The 23,977-nt window shown below is 43.4% G+C and overlaps 1 protein-coding gene across 1 annotated transcript in view; it reads right to left on the bottom strand.

The window, feature by feature from the left end:
• Window positions 1-23,977, bottom strand: part of LOC106561032 (metabotropic glutamate receptor 8) — a 263,039-nt gene that overhangs the window by 66,950 nt on the left and 172,112 nt on the right. Inside the window, exons 4-6 of the mRNA XM_014124591.1 lie at window positions 8,394-8,529; window positions 6,952-7,106; window positions 6,631-6,768 (exon numbers count right to left, since the gene is read on the bottom strand). Of these exons, the coding sequence (XP_013980066.1) occupies window positions 6,631-6,768; window positions 6,952-7,106; window positions 8,394-8,529 (429 nt within the window). The remainder of the gene's footprint in view (window positions 1-6,630; window positions 6,769-6,951; window positions 7,107-8,393; window positions 8,530-23,977) is intronic.

Genomic DNA, 23,977 nt, shown 5'->3' with positions numbered 1-23,977 from the left:
CTGATTCTTATCCACATTGTTGGTTAAAGCTGCAATTGTACCAATCTTGTTCAGGTTTAGTTTTCTATTCTTACTGCCATTGTTCAAGGTTAGAATACGCTATGAGTAGTACACATCAGAAAGTCATAACTGGAGGCATGAAGTGATTGTGCCGTAAACATTGAAAGCTCAGGGCATCTGTGGACAAGTGTGTCTGTTGAATAGTACGAAAGCGAAATTGAAATATGTGATAAAGCTGTGGCCAAAAACAAGGGAAAATAGTCCATCGCATTGCTGTGTTACTGTATGTAACCCTTGATGAGCAAAACATTTTTTATCAAAAAAATAATACAAATACTAAGCTATATTGTATGCAAAAAAAATGTTAAATTATATTTTATACTAACAAATCGCTCACAGGAAGATATTTTGTTTAAAAAGTCATCTTTTTTTCTCAAAAATATATGTATCTAAATGATTGGCACCACTAAAATGAAGCCTCATGCATGCAAAATCCATTTGTCATCCATTACCACAGGGAAAGGCAAAAAACTCTCAAACGGAAAAAGACAAATGGTTTTGACCATGGACAAAACAATAGCGAAACAACTAAATATACCACTAACCACTATTAGCTCAATAATTACGAAGTTCAAAACCACTGGAACAGTGGTAAACTTGCCTGTTAGAGGACACATGCGTAACTTGTCCCCACGCACAGTGAGGAAGATGGTTCTGGAGGCAAAGAAGGGCCACAGTTGGAGAATTACAGAAATTGGTTGAATCTTTGGGTCACCAGGTCTCTTAATCTACAATTACTGTTGACGCCACCTGCATGCCAATAGACTCTTTGGAAAGGTTGCGAGAATTTTTTTTTTAATGACAGTAACAAATGTAAACGCCCGGAGCTTGCTAACGGCATTAGCACTTGGATTGGATTGCTCATATGAGAAACAATCACATCAAAATCCACAAATACATTTTTAATTGCCCAAAAATCTGCATTTTGCAATGGCCATCTCAGACCCTGTACTTGAACCCCATTGAAAACCTGTGGTTTTAATTGAAGAGGGCAGTCCATAAGTGCAGAACGAAGGATATTAAGGATCTGGAAAGATTCTGTATAGAGGAATGATCTAAGAGACTTCCCAATGTGTTCTCCAATCTCATAAAACATTATAGAAAAAGGTTCAGTGCCGTTATCCTTGCAAGGGGAGGGTGCACAAAGTAACACAAACTATTTTGACACTTATCTTTTTGAGAAAAAATTATATTACTTGTTCAACAAAATTTGTATAATAAAACTTTTTTTTTTTTTTTTGAGCTTAGCTCAGTATTTGTATTATTCATTTTACACTGTCTTTTTTGTTCATCTTTATAAAAGGGTGCCAATAATTTTGGATGTGACTGTAGTAGGTATACCAGTATCTATACCAATATTTAATTGAAACATTAGTTATTTTGTTCTTCAATTGTTCATTTTGACTAAGTGCCTATGTGCTTAGTTCTATTGAAATCACATTACTATACCGGGGAAAATATGATGACATTAACAGTAAGGACAAAGGGGAGGGGAAAAAAACAATCTGCAGTCATTGCATGGATTTCCTCATTCAGTTAAATTTTCTTGGATGGGTGGTAGGAGGGCATAATTAAGTTATTGTACTGCTTTAAAAAACAATGGACACACTCATTTGGGGGCGGCAAGTAGCCTAGTGGTTAGAGCGTTGGACTAGTAACCGAAAGGTTGCAAGATCGAATCCCTGAGCTGACAAAGTAAAAATATGTTGTTCTGCCCCTGAACAAGGCAGTTAACCCACTGTTCCTAGGCCATCATTGAAAATAAGAATTTGTTCTTAAATGACTTGATGGGAAATGAGGTGCTTAGAGCTACTGTGCAGACTGTGAACATGTCTACAGCTCATCATCAGAGACAAATGCTGACAATATCACCAGCGGCACATGGACAGCATGATGGAATGTAGACACCGTGCCCGCTGACTATTGTGTCAATAAAGATATTTAATTATCCTGATTAATTACCATCAATGATCAAGGCCCTTCAAGACCACCCCCACAAAGCCATAGAGCATCTTCTCATTTTTCCCTCAAGTGTCTCTTCCCTCCTCTCTCTTTCTCTCCCCTCTCTCTCTATCCATCCCCCTCTCTCACTCTCTCTTTCAGACTAATACATGGAAATCAATAGGACCACAAAAGGGTGTTTACCCCTTATTTACTGTGATTTATGGACCAAAATGCCCACATAGCCTGAAGACATACAATGTAACAAAACACTGGAAAGAATAAGGAACACAGGCAATACAGTAAGGGTTCATTGGAAATCATTATCACTGTATACAATTCACTACCATTTTGGCTTTAACATTGACGAGGATGAGATTGATGCTGGCCCCGGAGTTCTGTCAAGAAATAACAAAAAATGACAGTTTGTAATATGAAGTGACAGCTATTTAATTGCGTGAAAACCTCCATTTAATATATGACATGTCAAAACCAGAGAGCATTTGCACCATAGAGCTGAAGTATATCCCTTTCGATATTGAGTTCCTTTTGATTCCCTCTCCTCCACTACTAAAGATAAGTGCTCATATAGTATTCAATGTTATCATCACCGCAAGAAACTGAAAAACTGAGTAAAAGAGAACTAAATGAGGAGTTTGCGACGCAGAGCAATTATAATTTAACAGAGCACTTAACACGCCTGACCTACTTGACACACAGACACACTTTCAAAGAACAAAACAATTTATTTTAGTTGTTGAAGTGACCCACTAGTTCTGCATTATATCACATTGTAGTGGGTCGTGTACCACTGCTTAGTGCATAAGTGTCTGTTGATCCTATGACTCTTTCCATTTCCCAGTGGAGAACAGCTTTTGTACCATGACTTCTATGGCTTCAGTTCTGTATTTGTTGCTTTAAGGTAGGAGAAACTATAGTGCTGTTCCACCAGTGATGTTGAGTGTGTGTCTGTGACTGAACATTCTGCCTTGGGGTATCTGGACAAGCCTTTGTTTCCTGGTGGGCAATTGGCTGGAAGTGGGTGGCGGCCAGGCGGGTTGCCCAACTTAATAGTGAAGAGGAAACACTGCAGGGTAAGAACTACATAAGAAGCAAGTGGATACATCTGTGATTGTACTGCAGTACTGCAGTATGACTAAACCTTAGCCTCACATAGGATGTAATGAGAGAAGAGAGCATTGCTGTGACGCAACGCTAAATCAAACATCATTGACATTTCACAGGATACAGTATCTGATGTTAATGTCTGAGAGCACTTACTGCATGCCAACGAAGGTGCATCCATTTCACAGTTTCCTGTTTACTCCGTCTATGTGCTGACACACAAGTCTGTACACACATTTGCTTACATAGACAGATACACACACATACTGTAAGTACACACGCCAATGTTCATATACAGTACCAGTCAAAATGTTTGGACACACCTTCTCAATCCAGGGCTTTTCTTTATTTTTACTATTTTCTACATTGTAGAATAATAGTGAAGACATCAAAACTATGAAATAACACATATGGAATCATGTAGTAACCAAAAAAGTGTTAAACAAATCTGTCACACCCTGATCTGTTTCAGCTGTCCTTGTGATTGTCTTCACTCCCCTCCAGGTGTCACCCGTCTTCCCTATTACCCTCAGTGTATTTATACCTGTGTTCTGTTTGTCTGTTGACAGTTTGTCCTGTCTTGCCAAGTCAACCAGCGTTTTTCCAAGCTCCTGTTTTTCCTAGTCTCTCTTTTCTAGTCCTCAAGGTTCTGACCTTTTGCCTGCCCTGACACTGAGCCCGCCTGCCTGACCATTCTGCCTAGGCCTGACCTCGAGCCTGCCTGCCGCCCTGTACTGTTCGGACTCTGACCTGGTTATGAACTCTTGCCTGTCTTCGACCTGCCTCTTGCCTGCCCCTCGTTGTTCAATAAATATCAGAGACTCGAACCATCTGCCTCCTGTGTCTGCATCTGGTTCTCGCCTTGTGTCGTTATAAAATCAAAATATATATATATTGAATATATTGATATATTGAGATTCTTTAAAGTAGCCACCCTTTGCCTTGATGGCAGCTTGGCACACTCTTGGAATCTTTTGACTGGTACTGTATGTCAGCACCAAACATCTGGTTCTAAACACAAAATGCATTCTTTAGCATGTCAGCACTTTTCTTTATAGGTTTAAGAGAGGGATGGGGATATTGTGTGATATTGCAATGGCCACAAACAAAAAAAATAATCACACACACGTGCACACACACACACACACACACACACACACACACACACACACACACACACATACGGACAATGATCAGAGGTGGTGCTGATTCAGCCGTTTGTCTTGTTGCATGATTACTCTGCAGACAGCGACAGCTCTAGATAAAAGATGCCCATGCAGCTCCTCTCCTCACGGCACTAAAACTCAATCTCGAGTTGCTAATAAAATTTACTCAAGCTGCTCCCCTCGCTCCCACACCAGGGAAAGAATAGAGTGAAAAACCCCGAAGTGCTTTTGACAGGGGCAAACAGATTTCAAACCGTCTACCTTGCTCAGGCAAAATTACATGAGTTTTATAATGGAGGGAGATACGAACATGGGGGTATTTTTGGAAAGCTGAGATTGGTGTTTATTTTTTCTTCTCCCCTCGGTCCTGCTGCTGCCTGGCTACTCTCACCGTGCGTTTACCAAATCCTGTTTGGTGTGTCTGCCATGTCTCCAAAGGATTTGTCCCAAAAGTGCCTGTTCTCCAGAAAAACTCCTCAAAATCATCAAGGATTACATTTCTTTCGCCCACACAGTGGGGACATTGTCGTCAGCACAATGCAACTCTCAGTAGACAAGCGCTGTATATGCGAAGCTTAGTGATGTGGAATTCATTTTGGAAAACCCTCGGGCTGATCTGGCTGTCTCCCTCAGTCGGCTTAAGTGCAAGACCTTTTTATAATTTTCTGCACACAATAGTTAGTATGTGCCACTTGCTTTCGCTGGATCATGGCGCATCCGCTTTGTTAATGACAGAATGCACTGCATTTTTTGTCACGCTGTCGTGATTTGATGCCTTCCCTACTGACTTTAAAAAAATATAATAATCAGGCGATCTGGCTGTGTTGTTAACAGACGAATCTATCAGCACTGCAGCGTTGTGTGCATCCTATTGCAGATAAGGAGCGGAGAGGGGGAGGAGGGAGCGAGTGAGTGAGAGAGAGAGCACGGCGACAATAGCTCCATAATTATTCTCATTACTTCCAGTCACCGTGTCAGAACAATAAGTGTTGTCTGGGATATGGGCAACGGACAGCCGTCTGCCTCTGCATATCCCCAGACACAAATAGAGTTTTGGGGGCAAAAAAAGCTCAAACACAGCCACATTAATACACTCACATCCTGCATTTTTTTTATGAATAAAATTGTTATTATAAAAATATCATGAATTCCAACACAACGTACGTACATAAAGTTTCCCTGCACACACACACTCAAAGAAACACATTTACACAGAATGTGTGGATCTGATGCCTTTGTCTCCAGAGGTCTTCAACACAAACACATGCATCCACATCTTCAGACATACAGCATGTCTCTGCAAAATGGTTGTTTGTGTCTCAGAGAGTTACATTCGAAGAGTGCTACATACGGATGTTTTCCATTTCAAGCTAGAGCAAACCCTTTCCCCTACATATTCCCAGAGATATTGAAAGTGAAATTCCGGTGGAATGAAATTACAGTGCTATAACTGGAGCTATGAGTTATAATAATGTCTGGAACAGAGCTTATGGAATGGCATCAAACACATGGAAACCATGTGTTTGATGTGACCATGGTGCTTGCGTACGGAGCTGTGAGGGGAACGGCACCTCCGTACCTTCAGGCTCTAATCAGGCCCTACACCCAAACAAGGGCACTGCGTTCATCCACCTCTGGCCTGCTGGCCCCCCTACCTCTGGCCCCCATAACACAGTTCCCGCTCAGCCCAGTCAAAACTGTTCGCTGCTCTGGCATCCCAACGGTGGAACAAGCTCCCTCACGACGCCAGGACAGCGGAGTCAATCACCACCTTCCGTAGACACCTGAAACCCCACCTCTTTAAGGAATACCTGGGATAGGATAAAGTAATCCTTCTAACCCCCCCCCCAAAAAAAAAAGATATAGATGTACTATTGTAAAGTGGTTGTTCCACTGGATATCATAAGGTGAATGCACCAATTTGTAAGTCGCTCTGGATAAGAGCGTCCGCTAAATGAAGTAAATGTAAATGTAATGTGTTTGATACCATTCCACCTATTCCACTCTGGCCATTACCATGAGCCCGTCCTTCCCAATTAAGGTACCACCAACCTCCTGTACCATCCACCCATCACCTCTTGACTACCAAAAGCATGGCATTGATTGGATGGGGTGTGTGATAGTCCAGACTATTATGGTTAGGGTCTGTATAGCATTGGGATGAAGATACACCCCAGCAACAGACTATTGTCTCTCTGTTGTTCACTGCCTATCTCTGCAGTGCACTGTTTAAACAGTCAGGTTTGCACTGAGGGAACGCACAGACCTCTGCCGGAAGGTACTTCCTCGTCCCCAGATAATGCTCTTCCCTCAGTGCTTAAGAAAGAACATGCTGTACCTGTGCATTTCTTGGGGCTCCCAGGTCGCTTGCCATGCATCCCTAACTTGCACGCAAAGTTTTCTTCCCAAAATTCCGCGAACCATACATTCCTTCTATTGTTGGAGAGGGAGCGACTCCGGAAGTAACGGTCGAAGGCTGAGATAAGGATGAAAATTGAGAAGAGGAATAAAAACAGAGACAAAATAAACTTATTTCAGCCTGAAGCCACATTCTATAACACAAAAGTGTTGTACATCTCACAGTGCTTCAAACACATGCATTATTAACCATTGTTTGCTGAGTAGGGTCAATAAGGCTCAGTGTCTCTTGCTCTCTCACCGTCCACGGAAGCTCTCTTGGGGAGGATGGTGATGGCCCCCTCTGCCACTCTCTCCTGCTGGACCACAGGGGAGATCTTGGACCCCCAGCTGTCTGAGCCAACCCAAAGGAAGTGACCAGTCTGGTTGTTGCGTTTGGCTGCGTCCAGGATACGCCTGTGAGAAGAAAACACAGTTGTTACATTCTGATTCACTGAATTTCGATTCACTGAATTTCAATTAACTTAATTCCGATTCACTTCTTGTATATATTCGACCCCAACCGCAACATCATCCAATAGCATACCACCCTGCATCCCACCACTGGCTTGCCACTGATGCTAAGTAGGGTCGGTCCTGGATGGAAGACCAGATGCTGCTGGAAGTGGTGTGGAGAGCCAGTAGGAGGCACTCTTTCCTCTCGTCTAAAAAAAGATCCCAATGCCCCAGGGCAGTGATTGGGGATATTTCCCTGTGTAGGGTACTGTCTTTTTGATGAGAATTAAACGGGTGTCCTGACTCTCTGTGGTCACAAAAAAAATCCCATGCCACTTAGCATAAGAGTAGGCGTGTTAACCCCGTTGTCCTGGCTAAATTCCCAATCTGGCCCTCATACCGTACCATCATGGCCACCTAATCGTCCCCAGCTTCCAATTGGCTCATTCATCCCCCCTCCTCTCCCCTATAACTATTCCCCAGGTCATTGCTGTAAATGAAAATGTGTTCTCAATCAAAATAAGGGTTAAATTAAATAAATATACAACTATAAAGAGAGAGAGAAAGATATTCAACTGTCATTGTCCAATCTGAGATACGTATCCAATATCTCCAATGATCCATCTAAGCTTTGCTAACCTGATGGCTTCCATATAGCTATTTAAAGAAATTGGTAAATGTGGAAGGAAACCATATTACAGTTTTGATTCCTGCAAAGCCACCCTCCCCAGACGTTCTCAACTCCTCCTCAGTTCAACCTCAGGGAGAACCGGTCTAATATAACCATTTTAGGAAAGATCTGTGGCTCTACCCAGTCCTCAGGAGTTTGGGAAACTGAGTTTACTTATTACCCTCAGGTGCTGAGCTTTCGGTTGAGGAGCATTAGAAATTTAGTTTTTTTTCCCTCTCTCGAGTTGCAGGTGTTCAGTTGAGAGAGCTTTCATTCGAGTTCTAATATTCAAATGTGCAGATGATCATTGCCGCTTAATTCAATCTTATTCAGATCAAGGCGAGATAACCAGAGTTCTTTATGTGCTGAAAGGAACTGCAATACAATGCACTCCACCGCATAGACAGGCCGTCTTACCTATAGTGTCCCGGAGTTAATCGGAACATCGTTATCGCAATCCACAGTGAAGGGTTTGTGGATTAACTGATGGAGGATAAACACTGTTTTTAAGTTGATGGCGACTAGAGTGCACTGACTGAAGGAGGACGTGTGTGTGTGTGTGAGACAGAGATACACACCGAATGTCGTCCTCATTGGTAAACATGATGACGGCTCGGGCATTGGAGGTCTCAAGCAATCGCAGAATGAGCTTGTCAAACTCCCCCGGCTTGGGCTCCCTGGGGATCTTCAGAGACTGGGCAATGCACACACCACCTGTGGGGAGAGGAGGAGGGAGGGAAAGAGAGAGAGGAGGGATTGACAAAGGGAAAATATGGAGAGAAGGAAGTGGAATGGTGGACGGGGTGGGGTAAAAGAGAGAGCAGTAGAGGTATGGAGGGAGGGGGTGAGAGAAGGGGTTGTAGGCGTAGAAAGATGGTGAGAAAGAGAGAGGGGGAAGATAGAGGGTTGGAAAGAAAGAGAAGTGGAGGGGTTGCAAGAGAGGTAGTGAGGAGGGAGATGTGAGGGAAGAGTGTGAAAGAGAGGAATGGAGGGGTGGAGATACGTAGGAGCAAGAGAGAGATAGGAGTGAAGATGTGGAGATGGGAATGTGTTGAGGAGAGCAAGACAGAGAGCCAAAAAGAGTGGATAAGAGAGAGAGGTGAGGTAGATAAGAGAAGAAGGTGGGAATGAGAGAGCAAGTAGAGGGGGAGAGGAAATGAAAGAGAAAGTGAAGATGAGGACGTACAAGATGAAGGAGAGATGAGGGATGGATTTGAGGAGGAGAGAGGACAGAGTGGATAAGAAGAAAATGGAGAGGAAAGAAAATAGACAGGGAAAGACAGTGAAGGGTCATGACAGAGAGAACAGGTATAGAGAGAGATGGAGGAAGGGAGGGAGAGAGTGGGAGAGAGAAACAGACCATCACTATCTGATTCATTCATGTGGACAGTAGCAGAATACAGATGAGGGAGCCAGAGAAATCCTTCCATCCATCCAGTCACTCCATCCACTCTTGAGTGTGAGAACTGCATTACATTTCAGATTATATCAAATTGTATCACTTGGTTTTAGGTGTTTAAAAAACATTAGGTGGCGCCTGACAGACTGTATTATCGACTTATGTGCTTAGCTTGATTTGTTTGCACTCAAAAACCTCTGCCAGATGTGACGAATCCATCACAGGGAATATAAATAAACAGCACTTGATAAGGCCCGTCGGTGCATCAACAGGAGAAGTCTTCCATCTTTAATTGGGTCCATAATAACCTTCCATAATTTTCAGACTTCTCTATTATATCATTAGGCTCTCTGCTCTGACTTAAGCGATGATCTCCCCTTGGAATCCAATCTCTCGTTACAGTCCGTCTGCAACAGTTCCATCTCTTTGTGTCTCTTCCAGCTCCATCAGGGGAGCCATCTCGCCACATTACTGTCCCAAACACAACTAGTTATTAACTCTAAATTGATACCTTTTTAAGGGTAATGGCCAATCTGCTTCCCCTGGTGTTCCCAACCTCCAAATTGTTATGCTTAGTTGTTGTCATCTAAATCATTGTTGGGTGTAATTAAGGGAGTTTGGGGAATGTTCGTGTGCGTCACTTCTCTGAGGGGCGCCATGATGGGATGTTGTCTGAAGGAAATCGCTGATAAAACTTAAAAATGAATGCGACATAATCTAGTAAACACTTCTGAAAGTTTAGTTAAATGTATGACTAAATGTTGTCTCGGAGGGTACAGTAAACAAGGTTTAGAGCTAGCTGTTTCATCACTTGCTGTGACCTTCCACCCTCAGCCACCTGCCACCACGCCATGCAGAGGGCACATTGTACACACATTAATCTATCGCTATCGCCTAGAAGGCTTGTTTTTCTTTGGAGGCCAGGAAGGAGCTGGTACGATGTACATTACTGGCAGTTTTAGATTTTAGTGATGTTATATATATGCAGGCCTCAACCACTACCCTGAGAGCACTTGATTCAGTGTATCATGCAGCCCTCAGGTTCATTACAAATCAAAAACGTCTAACACATCCTTGTGATCTCTACAGCGCTGTTGGCTGGTCGTCATTGACCTTGCGTAGGCGTTAACACTGGTATACACTGATTTATAAGGCCATATTGGGTAAAATGCCATTTTATCTCTGTTCTTTTTTAGTCAGGTCGGTAAATAAATATCAATTACGGTCCCATTCTCATTTGCTTCTAACAGTACCAAAAATTAGAACAGGTCATGGTAGAAATAATTTTAGTTACTTAGCTCCGTGGTCCTGGAATTCTCTCCTGAACATTTAAAAATTTGATGATCTCGTTTTGTTGGTGGAGTTTTAACACTTGATCGATGTACATATCCTAGAAGAGTGTAATTGTCTTTAGGACAGCTGTTTTTAGTCAAGACTTTCGTGTTTTTAACATAATATGTAATTGTTGTACTGTATGTGTGTTTATAGTTTTGTTTAATGTTGTGTTGGTGTATGTTAGTTGTTTTGTCTGAAACGTTGTTCCCCCTGCTGCTATTGGACCAGGTCTCTCTTGGAAAAGAGATGTTATCTCAATGAGAGAAACCTGTATAAATAAAGGTAAAATAAAAAATACAAAAAAGGGCTGACAGAAAATCAGCAGCCTTACACCATGGATTTATGAAACCTCTCACCAAATCTGTTCTGCTATGTTGCCATTTCCACTATATAGCCCTTCAAGTTGAAATGCCATAGGACTCCCCAGTTAGAGTGCTCAAAGTAGATTTCCATCAAATCCAGTTCAAGTGCTGTGTACCTGTTAATGAAATGACACTCCTTTTAGCTTCAAATTTCCATTTTATCTGTACCCTGTATTCAATCTTCCATGTACGTATTATGTCAATGTCTTCAAGTATCTATCTTGCAGGGTGGGAGTAGCATCTGTGTGTGAACACCCAATAAATCAGAAATCTAGTCCAATTCCCAATTTGATTAATTGTTATCTAATGAATGGGCAGATTCTCCATGTCACTACATAGTAATTAAACCACTACATGATCGTGCCTCGCTCAGCGCTGCAAACTGCGGAAAGGTCTTTGCCTGATTAATAGAAAAAATTGATTACAATTTGTATTAAATAATTGGTCATTCATTACTTACATCACCTATTACGGCCTTGTGAAAACCACACGGCGAGGGGGCATATAGGTGGTTGCCTCTAATGATGGCATGAAAATATAGGAGTAGTAGTGTACTGGCTCTGTGTTAAGGACAGTCTGATTCTCACAGTGTAATGTGTTCCTTTTGTAAGCTACCTATCCTTATAAAATATTAACGAAGGCTGCCGAGCTCGGCTAGTAGCAGTGGCTATCAGGGGATATCGCAGTACCCAGGCACTGCAGCAATCAGGACTCATTGCAGCCAGTTGGGACTTGATGTGGAATATCAAATTATAGGGGGGAGGTGACAATATCAAGCCAGGCAGGTATTTCATGTGTTAATATCCTGTGTTCAGCTAACAAGTCTGTTCTGTATGGAATACGGCACGCACCACCCATGTTACGGTGATGTATAATTTTGATAAAGGTTGGAAAATCAAGAAATTTCCACACTGTTGTTGCTCATTAGGGGTAAAGGGGTTTGCAGCACTACAGGGAACATTATTACTCTGGTGGTATGAAATTGACATTCCTTCATGTAACAATACTATTTATATGTTGCTTGTAGATATTTCCTCAAGAAACAACACTGGTGTGTTGTTTTTCACTGGGATCAAATTAATTCAGGCAGTATTATATGTTAAAGTGAAAAGGTGTTGTGCTGATACTGCTAATAACACCACTACAAATAAATATAATCAGAAAACCTCCCGTTTTCACTTTGTCAAGTGACAATAAAACCATGTAACCTATTGAAATTATAGTAGTTATACGATGTACAGTTCAAGTCGGAAGTTAACATACACTTAGGTTGGAGTCAATTAAACTCATTTTTCAACCACTCCACAAATGTCTTGTTAACAAACTATAGTTTTGGCAAGTCGGTTAGGACATCTACTTTGTGCATGACACAAGTACTTTTTCCAACAATTGTTTACAGACAGATTATTTCACTTATAATTCACTGTATCACAATTCCAGTGGGTCAGAAGTTTACATATTCTAAGTTGACTGTGCCTTTAAACAGCTTAGAAATTTCCTGAAAATGATGTCATGGCTTTAGAAGCTTCTGATAGGCTAATTGACATCATTTGAGTCAATTGCAGGTGTACCTTTGGATGTATTTCAAGGTCTACCTTCAAACTCAGTGCCTCTTTGCTTGACATCATGGGAAAAACAAAAGAAATCAGCCAAGACCTCCACAAGTCTGGTTCATCTTTTGGAGCAATTTCCAAATGCCTGAAGGTACCACGTTCATCTGTACAAACAATAGTACACAAGTATAAACACCATGGAACCACGCAGCCGTCATACCGCTCAGGAAGGAGATGAGTTCTGTCTCCTAGAGATGAACATACTTTGGTGTGAAAAGTGCAAATCAATCCCAGAACAACAGCAAAGGACCTTGTGAAAATGCTGGAGGAAACAGGTATAAAAGTATCTATATCCACAGTAAAACTAGTCTTATATCAACATAACCTGAAAGGCCACTCAGCAAGGAAGAAGCCACTGCTCCGAAACCGCCATAAAAAAGCCAGACTACGATTTGCAACTGCACATGGGGACAAAGATTGTACTTTTGGAGAAATGTCCTCTGGTCTGATGAAACAAAAATAGAACTGCATGGCTATAATGACCATCGTTATGTTTGGAGGAAAAAGGGGGAGGCTTGCAAGCTGAAGAACACCATCCCAACCGTGAAGCATGGTGGTGGCAGCATCATGTTGTGGGGGTGCTTTGCTGCAGGAGGGACTGGTGCACTTCACAAAATAGATGGCATCATGAGGTGGGAAAATTATGTGGATATATTGAAGCAACATCTCAAGACATCCGTCAGGAAGTTAAAGCTTGGTCGCAAATGAGTCTTCCAAATGGACAATGACCCAAAGCATACTTCCAAAGTTTTTGGCAAAATGGCTTAAGGACAACAAAGTCAAGGTATTGGAGTGGCCATCACAAAGCCCTGACCTCAATCCTATAAAAAAATTGTGGGCAGAACTGAAAACCGTGTGCGGGCAAGGTAGCCTACAAACCTAGTTACACCAGCTCTGTCAGGAGGAATGGGCCAAAATTCACCCAACTTATTGTGGGAAGCTTGTGGAAGGCTACGCAAAACATTTGACCCAAGTTAAACAATTTAAAGGCAATGCTACCAAATACTAATTGAGTGTATGCAAACTTCTGACCAACTAGGAATGTGAAAGGAAAGGAGTAAAAGCAGAAATAAATCACTCTCTACTATTATTCGGACGTTTCACGTTCTTAAAATAAAATGGTGATCTAACTGACCAAAGACAGGGACTTTTTATAAGGATTAAATGTCAGGAATTGTGAAAAACTGAGTTTTTAAATGTATTTGGCTAAGGTGTATGTAAACTTCCAACTTCAACTGTAGTTACAGATAGGTTGGTGCAATAGCAGTGTACGTAGTTATGTATTCTCTGTACACCACAGGAGGTTGGTGGCACCTTAATTGGGGAGGACGGGCTCGTGGTAATGGCTGGAGCCGAATCAGTGGAATGGTATACAGTGAGGGAAAAAAGTATTTGATCCCCTGCTGATTTTGTACGTTTGCCCACTGACAAAGAAATTATCAGTCTATAATTTTAATGTTAGGTTCATTTGAACTGTGAGAGACAGAATAACAACAAAAAATCCAGAAAAACGCATGTCAAAAATGTTAGAAATTGATTTGCATTTTAATGAAGGAAATAAGTATTTGACCCCCTCTCAATCAGAAAGATTTCTGGCTCCCAGGTGTCTTTTATACAGGTAACGAGCTGAGATTAGGAGCACACTCTTAAAGGGAGTGCTCCTAACCGCAGCTTGTTACCTGTAAAAAGACACCTGTCCACAGAAGCAATCAATCAATCAGATTCCAAACTCTCCACCATGGCCAAGACCAAAGAGCTCTCCAAGGATGTCAGGGACAAGATTGTAGACCTACACAAGGCTGGAATGGGCAACAAGACCATCGCCAAGCAGCTTGGTGAGAAGGTGACAACAGTTGTGCGATTATTCGCAAATGGAAGAAACAAAAGAACTGTCAATATCCCTCGGCCTGGGGCTCCATGCAAGATCTCACCTCGTGGAGTTGCAATGATCATGAGAACGGTGAGGAATCAGCCCATAATTACACGGGAGGATCTTGTCAATGATCTCAAGGCAGCTCGGACTATAGTCACCAAGAAAACAATTGGTAACACACTACGCCGTGAAGGACCGAAATCCTGCAGCGCCCACAAGGTCCCCCTGCTCAATAAAGCACATATACATGCCCGTCTGAAGTTTGCCAATGAACATCTGAATGATTCAGAGGACAACGGTGAAAGTGTTGTGGACAGATGAGACCAAAATGGAGCTCTTTGGCATCAACTCAACTCGCCGTGTTTGGAGAAGGCGGAATGCTGCCTATGACCCCAAGAACACCATCCCCACCGTCAAACATGGAGGTGGAAACATGCTTTGGGGGTGTTTTTCTGCTAAGGGAACAGGACAACTTCACCACCTCAAAGGGACGATGGACGGGGTCATGTACTGTCAAATCTTGGGTGAAAACCTCCTTCCCTCAGCCAGGGCATTGAAAATGGGTCGTGGATGGGTATTCCAGCACAACAATGACCCAAAACACACGGCCAAGGCAACAAAGGAGTGGCTCAAGAAGAAGCACATTAAGGTCCTGGAGTGGCCTAGCCAGTCTCCAGACCTTAATCCCATAGAAAATCTGTGGAGGGAGCTGAAGGTTCGAGTTGCCAAACGTCAGCCTCAAAACCGGAATGACTTGGAGAAGATCTGCAAAGAGGAGTGGGACAAAATCCCTCCTGAGATGTGTGCAAACCTGGTGGCCAACTACAAGAAACGTCTGACCTCTGTGATTGCCAACAAGGGTTTTGCCACTAAGTACTAAGTCATGTTTTGCAGAGGGGTGAAATACTTATTTCCCTCATTAAAATGCAAATCATTTTATAACATTTTTGACATGCGTTTTTATGGATTTTTTTGTTGTTATTCTGTCTCTCACTGTTCAAATAAACCTACCATCAAATACTTTTTTCCCTCACTGTACTGTACTGTATGGTTTTCATGTGTTTGATGACATTTAATTAGCTCCGTTCCTGCCATTATTATGAGCGTGCTCCCCTCAGCAGCCACCTGTGCCGTAAACCTTTACACTAGCATCACAGTATATCAGACTTTTTCCTGCAAAAAAACACAAAGCAACATGGGTACTTAACCAACCTCTGCACAATTGACACTTCCTCTTCATACTTTACAGAAAGAGCATTATACAACCCAGCAGCGTACTGTTAAGTCCTGCTCCTTTTCTCTTAACCCACATAAGAGTTCCATGTTTGCCTCTAAAACAAGTTTACCGTTGTCATACCACTACTTCCAGTACTGCCCCTGGGATAAGCACATTCCTTTGAAGTTTTTCTGTGAGTTTTTGCCTCAGACAAGGAAGTTACAGTACAGCAGTTGTCACCAACTGGTCATTTGTGATCGACTGGTCGATCTCCAAGGCATTTCTAGTCGATCACCAAACATTTCTGTAAAAAACCTAATGATAAAGGCTTGTGTTCCTATTTTAATGTTTTTATTTGTCTCGCGTTGTTGGCGGTAGGTGCACCTGATTCAGCTGCTCTGCAGGTTCTTCCTACTTCTACTCGCCTTACAACCAACACTGCAGCTGTAATGAATGAGTAGGAAAGTGTATCGATAGACTTGTATTGTTATTATTAGAAGCTTGGGTCTTTTTTAATATCAAGGAATAATTAACTTTCTCTCTTCACAGGAGTAACATTAATTTGTGCATGAGGTAGAAATAATGATGTGCAACTCAAGTTTCGCCATCAGTTGGAAGACGGTGTCCCTTTTTGGTCAGTGTCAGTGGAGGTAAGGGAGAGAGGAAGGAAGTTGAGAGGCGGACCCTCAGTCTGCTGGTCTCTCCCTCCGGTGAGACTGACCATCAGATGCAGTATATCAGATGTATGGTCACTCAACTGTGCCTCACAAGTAATACAACAATTGATCTATTACCAGTGTTGAAATATATATATATATTTAAATGGTCAAAACAAAAATGCATTGGCAGGGCATTTCAAGCAAAGCTAATATGTGGTGATAATGTATTGGGCCTAAAGCCTACTGCACAACTCTCATTGCTGCAGTACTGTTTTTAATAGGTTAATGTTGCATAGGCTTATGTTTGCTTGCATTTTGACTCAAAGTGATCTTGACTCAGAAAAGGTTGATGACCACTGCAGTACAGCATCACAAGCTCTATGAGAGCAACTGTTCACATTTAATCTCCACAGAAAGACTTGTCTGGCACGGAAAAGCTGGCACATTGAAAGACTCACAAATAATTGATGCACTTGCATTTGTGGTAGGTATTCAAATCTATTTATTGTGCAAATAACTTTTTGTCCAATTGATTTTCTACAGGCCAGATGGGTATGAAGCTAGCTGAAAGCAAATAAACCCTTCTTGCTCATGAGTATGTGATGAGACAATAGCCCTCTGTGGATGTGTTTAGCTGAGGTGGGCTAAAAGAGGCCTCTTGAAAAACATAGCCTGCAGATATAGGGGAACTTTTACGTCTGGCGTTTCTCTCTTTTTAAGAGGATGGTTACATCAGCCCCAAGAATATGCCATTTAAAGCGCTCTCTGTGCAGACTGCGTGGTGAGAGATGCAGAATGCTGCAGTGATATCGAACCCCTCGAAACTCCTTCAGCCCAAACATTCTCAGATGTCGTGTCTGAGAGCGAGATGGCCCTCTAAACCCACTCTCTCAAACCCTGCCACAAGGCTGCCAGCACAGGCATTGCATTATGTAAAATGAAAAACTTCTAGCCTGCAGATTTACATGTAGTGGAAACCTGGAAATATCCACAAAGACTATGCTCTTGGGTACCAAAACAACTTTGAAATTGAAAGGCGTTGTTCACATTGCAACAAAATGGTATCAAATGCTTTTATGGCACTAACACTAAGATGATAAATGGCAAGACTATTAACTTATTTCTTTGTATCCTTATTTCTTGGTATCAAAAAGAAGGTGACTATGACTATGTTAGTGGTGCAGTTATAGCCTCTTTACCTATTTTACCCCAGTCTGTCATTTGCTTGTTTTGTGATTTCTCTTATTGGCACGTGTACAGTATTCATCATAATATGGCAGATTAAAATGTTTACATTTCATACTGTACGCTATTTCCTACTCTGCTTCTGTGACTTCATTTGCATACAAATTACATTGCTTTACCTTGTGAGGCGCATAGATTTATACAATCCGGGAATGGATGCCAAAAAGGGGGGTGGTCATATTGCCGAGATACTTTCAATTCAAAACCTCAATTCTGGAGCACTTATCAGGTGCTATGGAATACAGAGAGGGAATACAGAAAGCGTTGCATAAACACTCAGGCTTGACAAGGTCAGTGATGAGTCAGTAAAAGCAGGTTTGCACTGAATGAAATATCAGCCGTTCGCACCGTGCGCCTAGCTCTCTGCATCCACTGACAAATTGGAGATGGCAACAACTGTTGTATCCCAATTGAGTAAGGAGATAGGTCATTATTTCTTAAAGCTTCCATTTCCCTCTGAAAAAGGGATGAATGAAGAGAGAGAGAGAGAGGAGTCAGGATCAATGGGTACTTATCAACAAAACATGTTATATTACTTGCACATTAAGCTAGGGATAACTATTGTTTCACTTGTTCCATTGGGAATGGCCTGTGTATATGTTAATCAATGAATTGGAGCGATGATACACTAACTGCTGCAAAGAGTTAAATGTTTCAGAGCTATGCTAGGTCTTGATCAAGTCTCTGATCAGATTATTGGAATCTAGCTCCATCCCTTCAGTCTATGCTGATCTAAACATGCCAGCTAGAGGTCTTCACAGGTCCATCTTGGATCTGGGTCGGGTCTGATATACATAATTGCTACAGGTTTCAGGTATGTGCAATTACAATTAATTTATCGTTTGACCCGTCCTCTGTTAATTTTAGGTGTGAGGTGATAACTGTGCGAGTGTGTTACCAATTGAAACTCAATAAAACTCAATAAAACATAGGCCTATATGTTAGGCCGGGCCAGGTACAGCTGAAACTGGTTCCGGAAGCTCACCTTTACGTGCGCCTGCTGCTGAGGAGAGAGAGGGTGAGAGAGGCAAACTGACGGCCACAATCAACCACTGTGAGGTGGACCGTTATTGTTTTAGAAATGTTCAAACCTAATAGGCTATACAGTTTAGCATATGCTACACATCGATTCAAGGAATATTTTTGGGGTAATTTGTTATAAGCTGTTTTATAAACGTTTGGCCAATATCCCTAGTTTTTTATGGCGCTGGCTTTCTTTCGCTCTCTTTCGTTCTACCCTCAGATCTGAACGGGTTTATCAAATCCGAAACAAGCACGGTTCTTTTTGAGTCTGTTTTTTCACAACCCGTTTCGGAAAGGGGTCCGACTGTCCTCGGGTCCATTTGAAACAGTTCTCTATTTTTTGAAAATGTATTTATGCATATTGGGTTCGGGTGGGAAAGCCATCGATCCATTTGAGAACGGGTCCAACGTTTTGGACCCATGAAGACCTTTACTGCCAGCACCTCCAGTTGCTTCAAAGCAAATATTACGTGAGAAACAACTTCCATCTGATTTCTCTATTCCACTGACATAGCAAAATCCTTCAGACGTTCCATTATTTTGAGGTCAAGTTGAGTCAATTCTAGGGCTGGGAATTGACAGGGACTTATAGGTGCCAATGTGATATGTATTGCAATTCTATATGTATCACACGATTCTATATGTATTGCGATTCAACACTGTAATTTTATTGCAATCAATGTTTCAAACATACTGTGCATTCGGAAAGTATTCAGACCCCTTGACTTTTTCCACATTTTGTTACCTTACACCCTTATTCTAACATGGATGAAATTGTTTTTTCCCTCCTCAATTTACACACAATACCCCATAATGACAAAGCAAAAACAGGTTTTTAAACTGAGACATCACATTTACATAAGTATTCAGAACCTTAACTCAGTACTTTGTTGAAGCACCTTTGGTAGTGATTACAGCCTCGAATCTTCTTGGGTATAACGCTACAAGCTTGTCACACCTGTATTTGGAGAGTTTCTCCCATTCTTCTCTGCAGATCCTCTCAAGCTCTGTCTGGTTGGATGGGAGGCGTCTATTTTCAGATCTCTCCAGACATGTTAGATTGGGTTCAAGTCCGGGCTCTGGCTGGGCTCCTCAAGGACATTCAGAGACTTGTCCCGAAGCAACTCCTGCATTGTCTTGGCTGTGTGCTTAGGGTCATTGTCCTGTTGGAAGGTGAACCTTTGCCCCAGTCTAAGGTCCTGAGTGTTCTGGAGCAGGTTTTCGTATATCTCTGTACTTTACTGCGTTCATCTTTCCCTCGATCCTGACTAATCTCCCTGTCCCTGCTGCTGAAAAACATCCCCACAGCATGATTCTGCCACCACCATGCTTCACCTTAGGGATGGTTCCAGGTTTCCTCCAAACGTGACATTTGGCATTCAGGCCAAATAGTTCAATCTTGGTTTCATCAGACCAGAGAATCTTGTTTCTCACGGTCTGAGAGTCCTTTAGGTGCTTTTTGGAAAACTCCAAGCGGGCTGTCGTGCCTTTTACTGAGGAGTGGCTTCCATCTGGCCACTCTACCATAAAGGCCTGATTGGTTGAGTGCTGCAGAAATTGTTGTCCTTCTGAAAGGTTCTCCCATCTCCACAGAGGAACTCTGGAGCTCTGTCAAAGTGATCATCAGGTTCTTGGTCACCTCCATGACCAAGGCCCTTCTCCCCCGATTGCTCAGTTTGGCCGGGTTGTTCCAAACTACTTCCATTTAAGAATGATGGAGCCCACTGTGCTCTTGGGGACCTTCAATGCTGCAGAAATGTTTTGGTACCCTTCCCCAGATCTGTGCCTCGGCACAATGCTGTCTCGGAGCTATACGGAGAATTCCTTTGACCTCATGGCTTGGAAGGCCCAAAATCAGAGGAAGGCCCAAAAAATTGTCAAAGACTCCAGCCACCCAAGTCATAGACTGTTCTCTATTTTACCGCATGGCAAGCGGTACCGGAGCGCCAAGTCTAGACCAAAAGGCTCCTGAACAACTTCTACCCTGAAGCCTAAGACTGCTGAACAGCTAATCAAATGGCTACCCGGACAATTTACTATTTACATTGATCCCCTTTACTATTTATTTCTTTACCGTAATTTTTTTGCACTGACTCTCTTGAACTGTCTTTATGCACACTCACTTGACTCTACCCACACACTCACACTGTCACATCCTGACCAGCAGAGGAAGCAATTGGATTAGTTTTGGTCAGGATGTGGCAGGGTTTTTGTGTGTGTGAATGGTTGTGTTGGTGATTAGGACTCCCAATTGAAGGCAGGTGTGTTGAGTTGCCTTTGATTGGGAGTCCTATATAGGAGTGTGTGTTTTTCTTTGGGGTTGTGGGTAATTGTTTCTTGTTTAGTGTGGTTGCACCTGACAGGACTGTTGGCTGTCAGTTTTCTCAGTTTGTTTTTGTTATAGTGTTCTTTCTATTAAATTCAAGATGATGAACACTAACTCTGCTGCATTTTGGTCCTTTCCTGAAGACAGCTGTGACACACACAAACTACACTCACACACACACACACACACACACACACACACACACACACACACACACACACACACACACACACACACACACACACACTACATCAACTTACACACTAAAAACACACACATATTGACGCCACACACTTATTTGTATTTGTAGTTGTATCTACTATGGATTTTCATTAGCTCCTCTTCCTGGGTGCCAGCAAAATTAAGGCAGTTATAGAATTTTTTAAACATTACAATACATTCATAGATTTCACAACACACGGTGGCCTATCATTTGTCTTGTATTGTGTGCTGTTGTGCACTGAATGTGTTGAAGGCTCCGGGATGCAGACCGCCGCTGAAGGCTCCGGACTGCAAATCGCCGCTGGAGGCTCCAGACTGGGGAGCGTCGCTGGAGGCTCCGGGCTGGGGAGCATCGCTGGAGGCTCCGGGACTGGGGAGCTTCACTGGAGGCTCCGGGCTGAGGAGCGTCGCTGGAGGCTCCGGGCTGAGGAGCGTCGCTGGAGGCTCCGGGCTGAGGAGCGTCGCTGGAGGCTCCGGGCTGGGGAGCATCGCTGGAGGCTCCGGGCTGGGGAGCTTCACTGGAGGCTCCGGGCTGAGGAGCGTCGCTGGAGGCTCCGGACTGGGGAGCATCGCTGGAGGCTCCGGACTGGGGAGCTTCACTGGAGGCTCCGGGCTGAGGAGCGTCGCTGGAGGCTCCGGGCTGAGGAGCGTCGCTGGAGGCTCCGGGCTGCGGAGCGTCGCTGGAGGCTCCGGGCTGAGGAGCGTCGCTGGAGGCTCCGGACTGGAGAGCGTCTCTGTAGGTTCCGGACTGGGGACCTTCGCTGCAGGCTCCATGCCATGGATCATCCCTACAGGCTCCGGGCCATGGATCATCACTGGAGGCTTTGTGCCATGGATTATCACTGGAGGCTCCAGGCCATGGATCATCACTGGAGGCTTCGTGCCATGGATTATCACTGGAGGTTTCGGACCATTGATCATCACTGGAGGCTTCCTACGGGGAGCTGGAACCGGTCTCACCAGACTGGGGAGACGCACTGAGGACCGAGTGCTCAAAGCAGGCACCGGCCTTACTGGGCTATTGAGGCGAACTGGATGGAGAGTGTGGGAAGCAGGCACAGGACTTCTTGGATTCTGGAGGCGCACTGGAGGAAGAGCGCGAGGAGCAGGCACTGGACGTACTGGATTATGGAGGCGTACCGGAGAGAGAGTGCGAGAGGCAGGCACATGCTCACCACAATAAGCATGGGGAGTTGGCTCAGGGCTCACCCCTGGCCCAGCCAAACTACCCGTGTGCCCCCCCCAACATTTTTTTGGGGGGGGCTGCCTCTCGTTCTTCCCCGTTAGGCTCCGATATCTGTCAATGACTTGCCCCCAAGTCCAGTTTCTCCTCTCCATTCATTCCATGTGTGACCAGGTGTCCATCTCTGCCTGGGCACGCCGCTTGATTCAGTCATGGTGGGTAGTTCTGTAACAAGGGTCGTACAAAGGGGACCAAGGCGCAGCATGGAAAGTGCTCATATTTTACTTTAATGAAAACACTAAATCAAAAACAACAAAAAAGACTGTCAACAGTTCCGTCAGGTTACAAGGAACAAAAGAGAAAACAACTACCCACAAAACCCAAAGGAAAAACAGGCTGCCTAAGTATGGTTCCTAATCAGAGACAACGATAGACAGCTGCCTCTGGTTAGGAACCATACTCGGCCCAACACAAAGAAATACAACACATAGAATGCCCACCCCACCCCACACCCTGGCCTAACCACATAGAGAAACAAACCCTCTCTCTCAGGTCAGGGCGTGACATAGGCAGCCTTTTTCCCACTTGGTTTTCGTGGGTAGTTGTTTTCTGTTTCGTGTATGTCACCTGACAGAACTGTTGGCTGTCGTTTTGTTTTTTTGTCAAAGTGTTTTGTTTTCATAAAAAATTACTTATGAGCACTCAACACTCTGCACCTTGGTCCCCTCTATACGACGCCCGTTACAGACTACCGGAGCTGTGCATGTGGATGAGGTGCACGATCTGCACATGCGCACTTGTTGATGGTTCGCTATAAGTGAATATATACTGTAAATATTGAAGGTGAATGTAGCGTATTAACTAGATAAGGGAATTTGTATTTATTTGTATGTTTAGGAGGAATTTGTTCATTGCAATTTTTGGGTATTTGAATGGCGGTTGGTGGGTACACCAGGTTCTTCTATCCGGTGTGATGACAGCAACTTCCTGCATCTCCTATCAAATCTGGAGTGATGGAGAGGAGACTCCATCCCAGATAAAGTGGGCACCATTAAGTTGGAGAGAGCAGTAACGCTCCAACCCATGAGTGAGCATCTGGTGTTGGGCCGCCTACCCCCAAAGACAAAACTCTCTGTGGGCAGTACTGTTGTTGTTGAGCCCAGCACATCTCGTTGTGTGAATCAACAAATATTAGTAGGGAGAGTAGTTACGCCTCTGTGGGGGGATGGATGGCTCCCTGTGAAGATTGTGAATCCAACAACATCGCCAGTTACCCTGAGACAAAATTCTAAAGTGGTTGGATGTGTACCCTTGCATTGCATTGGAGGATCTTGATGATGTCAAGCAGCAAGCAGCTTACCAGAACGTGGCAAAAGTGACAGCTCACACGGCAGTCTGACAGCTAAGAGTTCAGTTGGTGGCAGTGTAGTTAATGGCAACAGTACACTGAGCAATCTTGGACTTCAAGGCTTGTCTCTTGAGGAGTGTCCAGTTTCACAGTTCTGGAAAGACAAACTTGTCAGGATAATTGAGAAGTATGACACAGTGTTCTCTAGACATAGCCTAGATTGTGGCGAGGCAAAAGACTTCTGCCATCGCATATGGCTGACTGATGACCACCCATTTTGATTACCTTATCGTAGGCTTTCCCCAGCTCATTACCAAAAACTCAGGGAAACACTGGATGATTTGAAGGAAAAGGAAAT

The sequence above is a fragment of the Salmo salar genome, chromosome ssa10 (assembly GCF_905237065.1).
Source record: "Salmo salar chromosome ssa10, Ssal_v3.1, whole genome shotgun sequence".
Classification (NCBI taxonomy): domain Eukaryota; kingdom Metazoa; phylum Chordata; class Actinopteri; order Salmoniformes; family Salmonidae; genus Salmo; species Salmo salar.
This window is presented reverse-complemented; position numbering and strand designations above follow the sequence as displayed.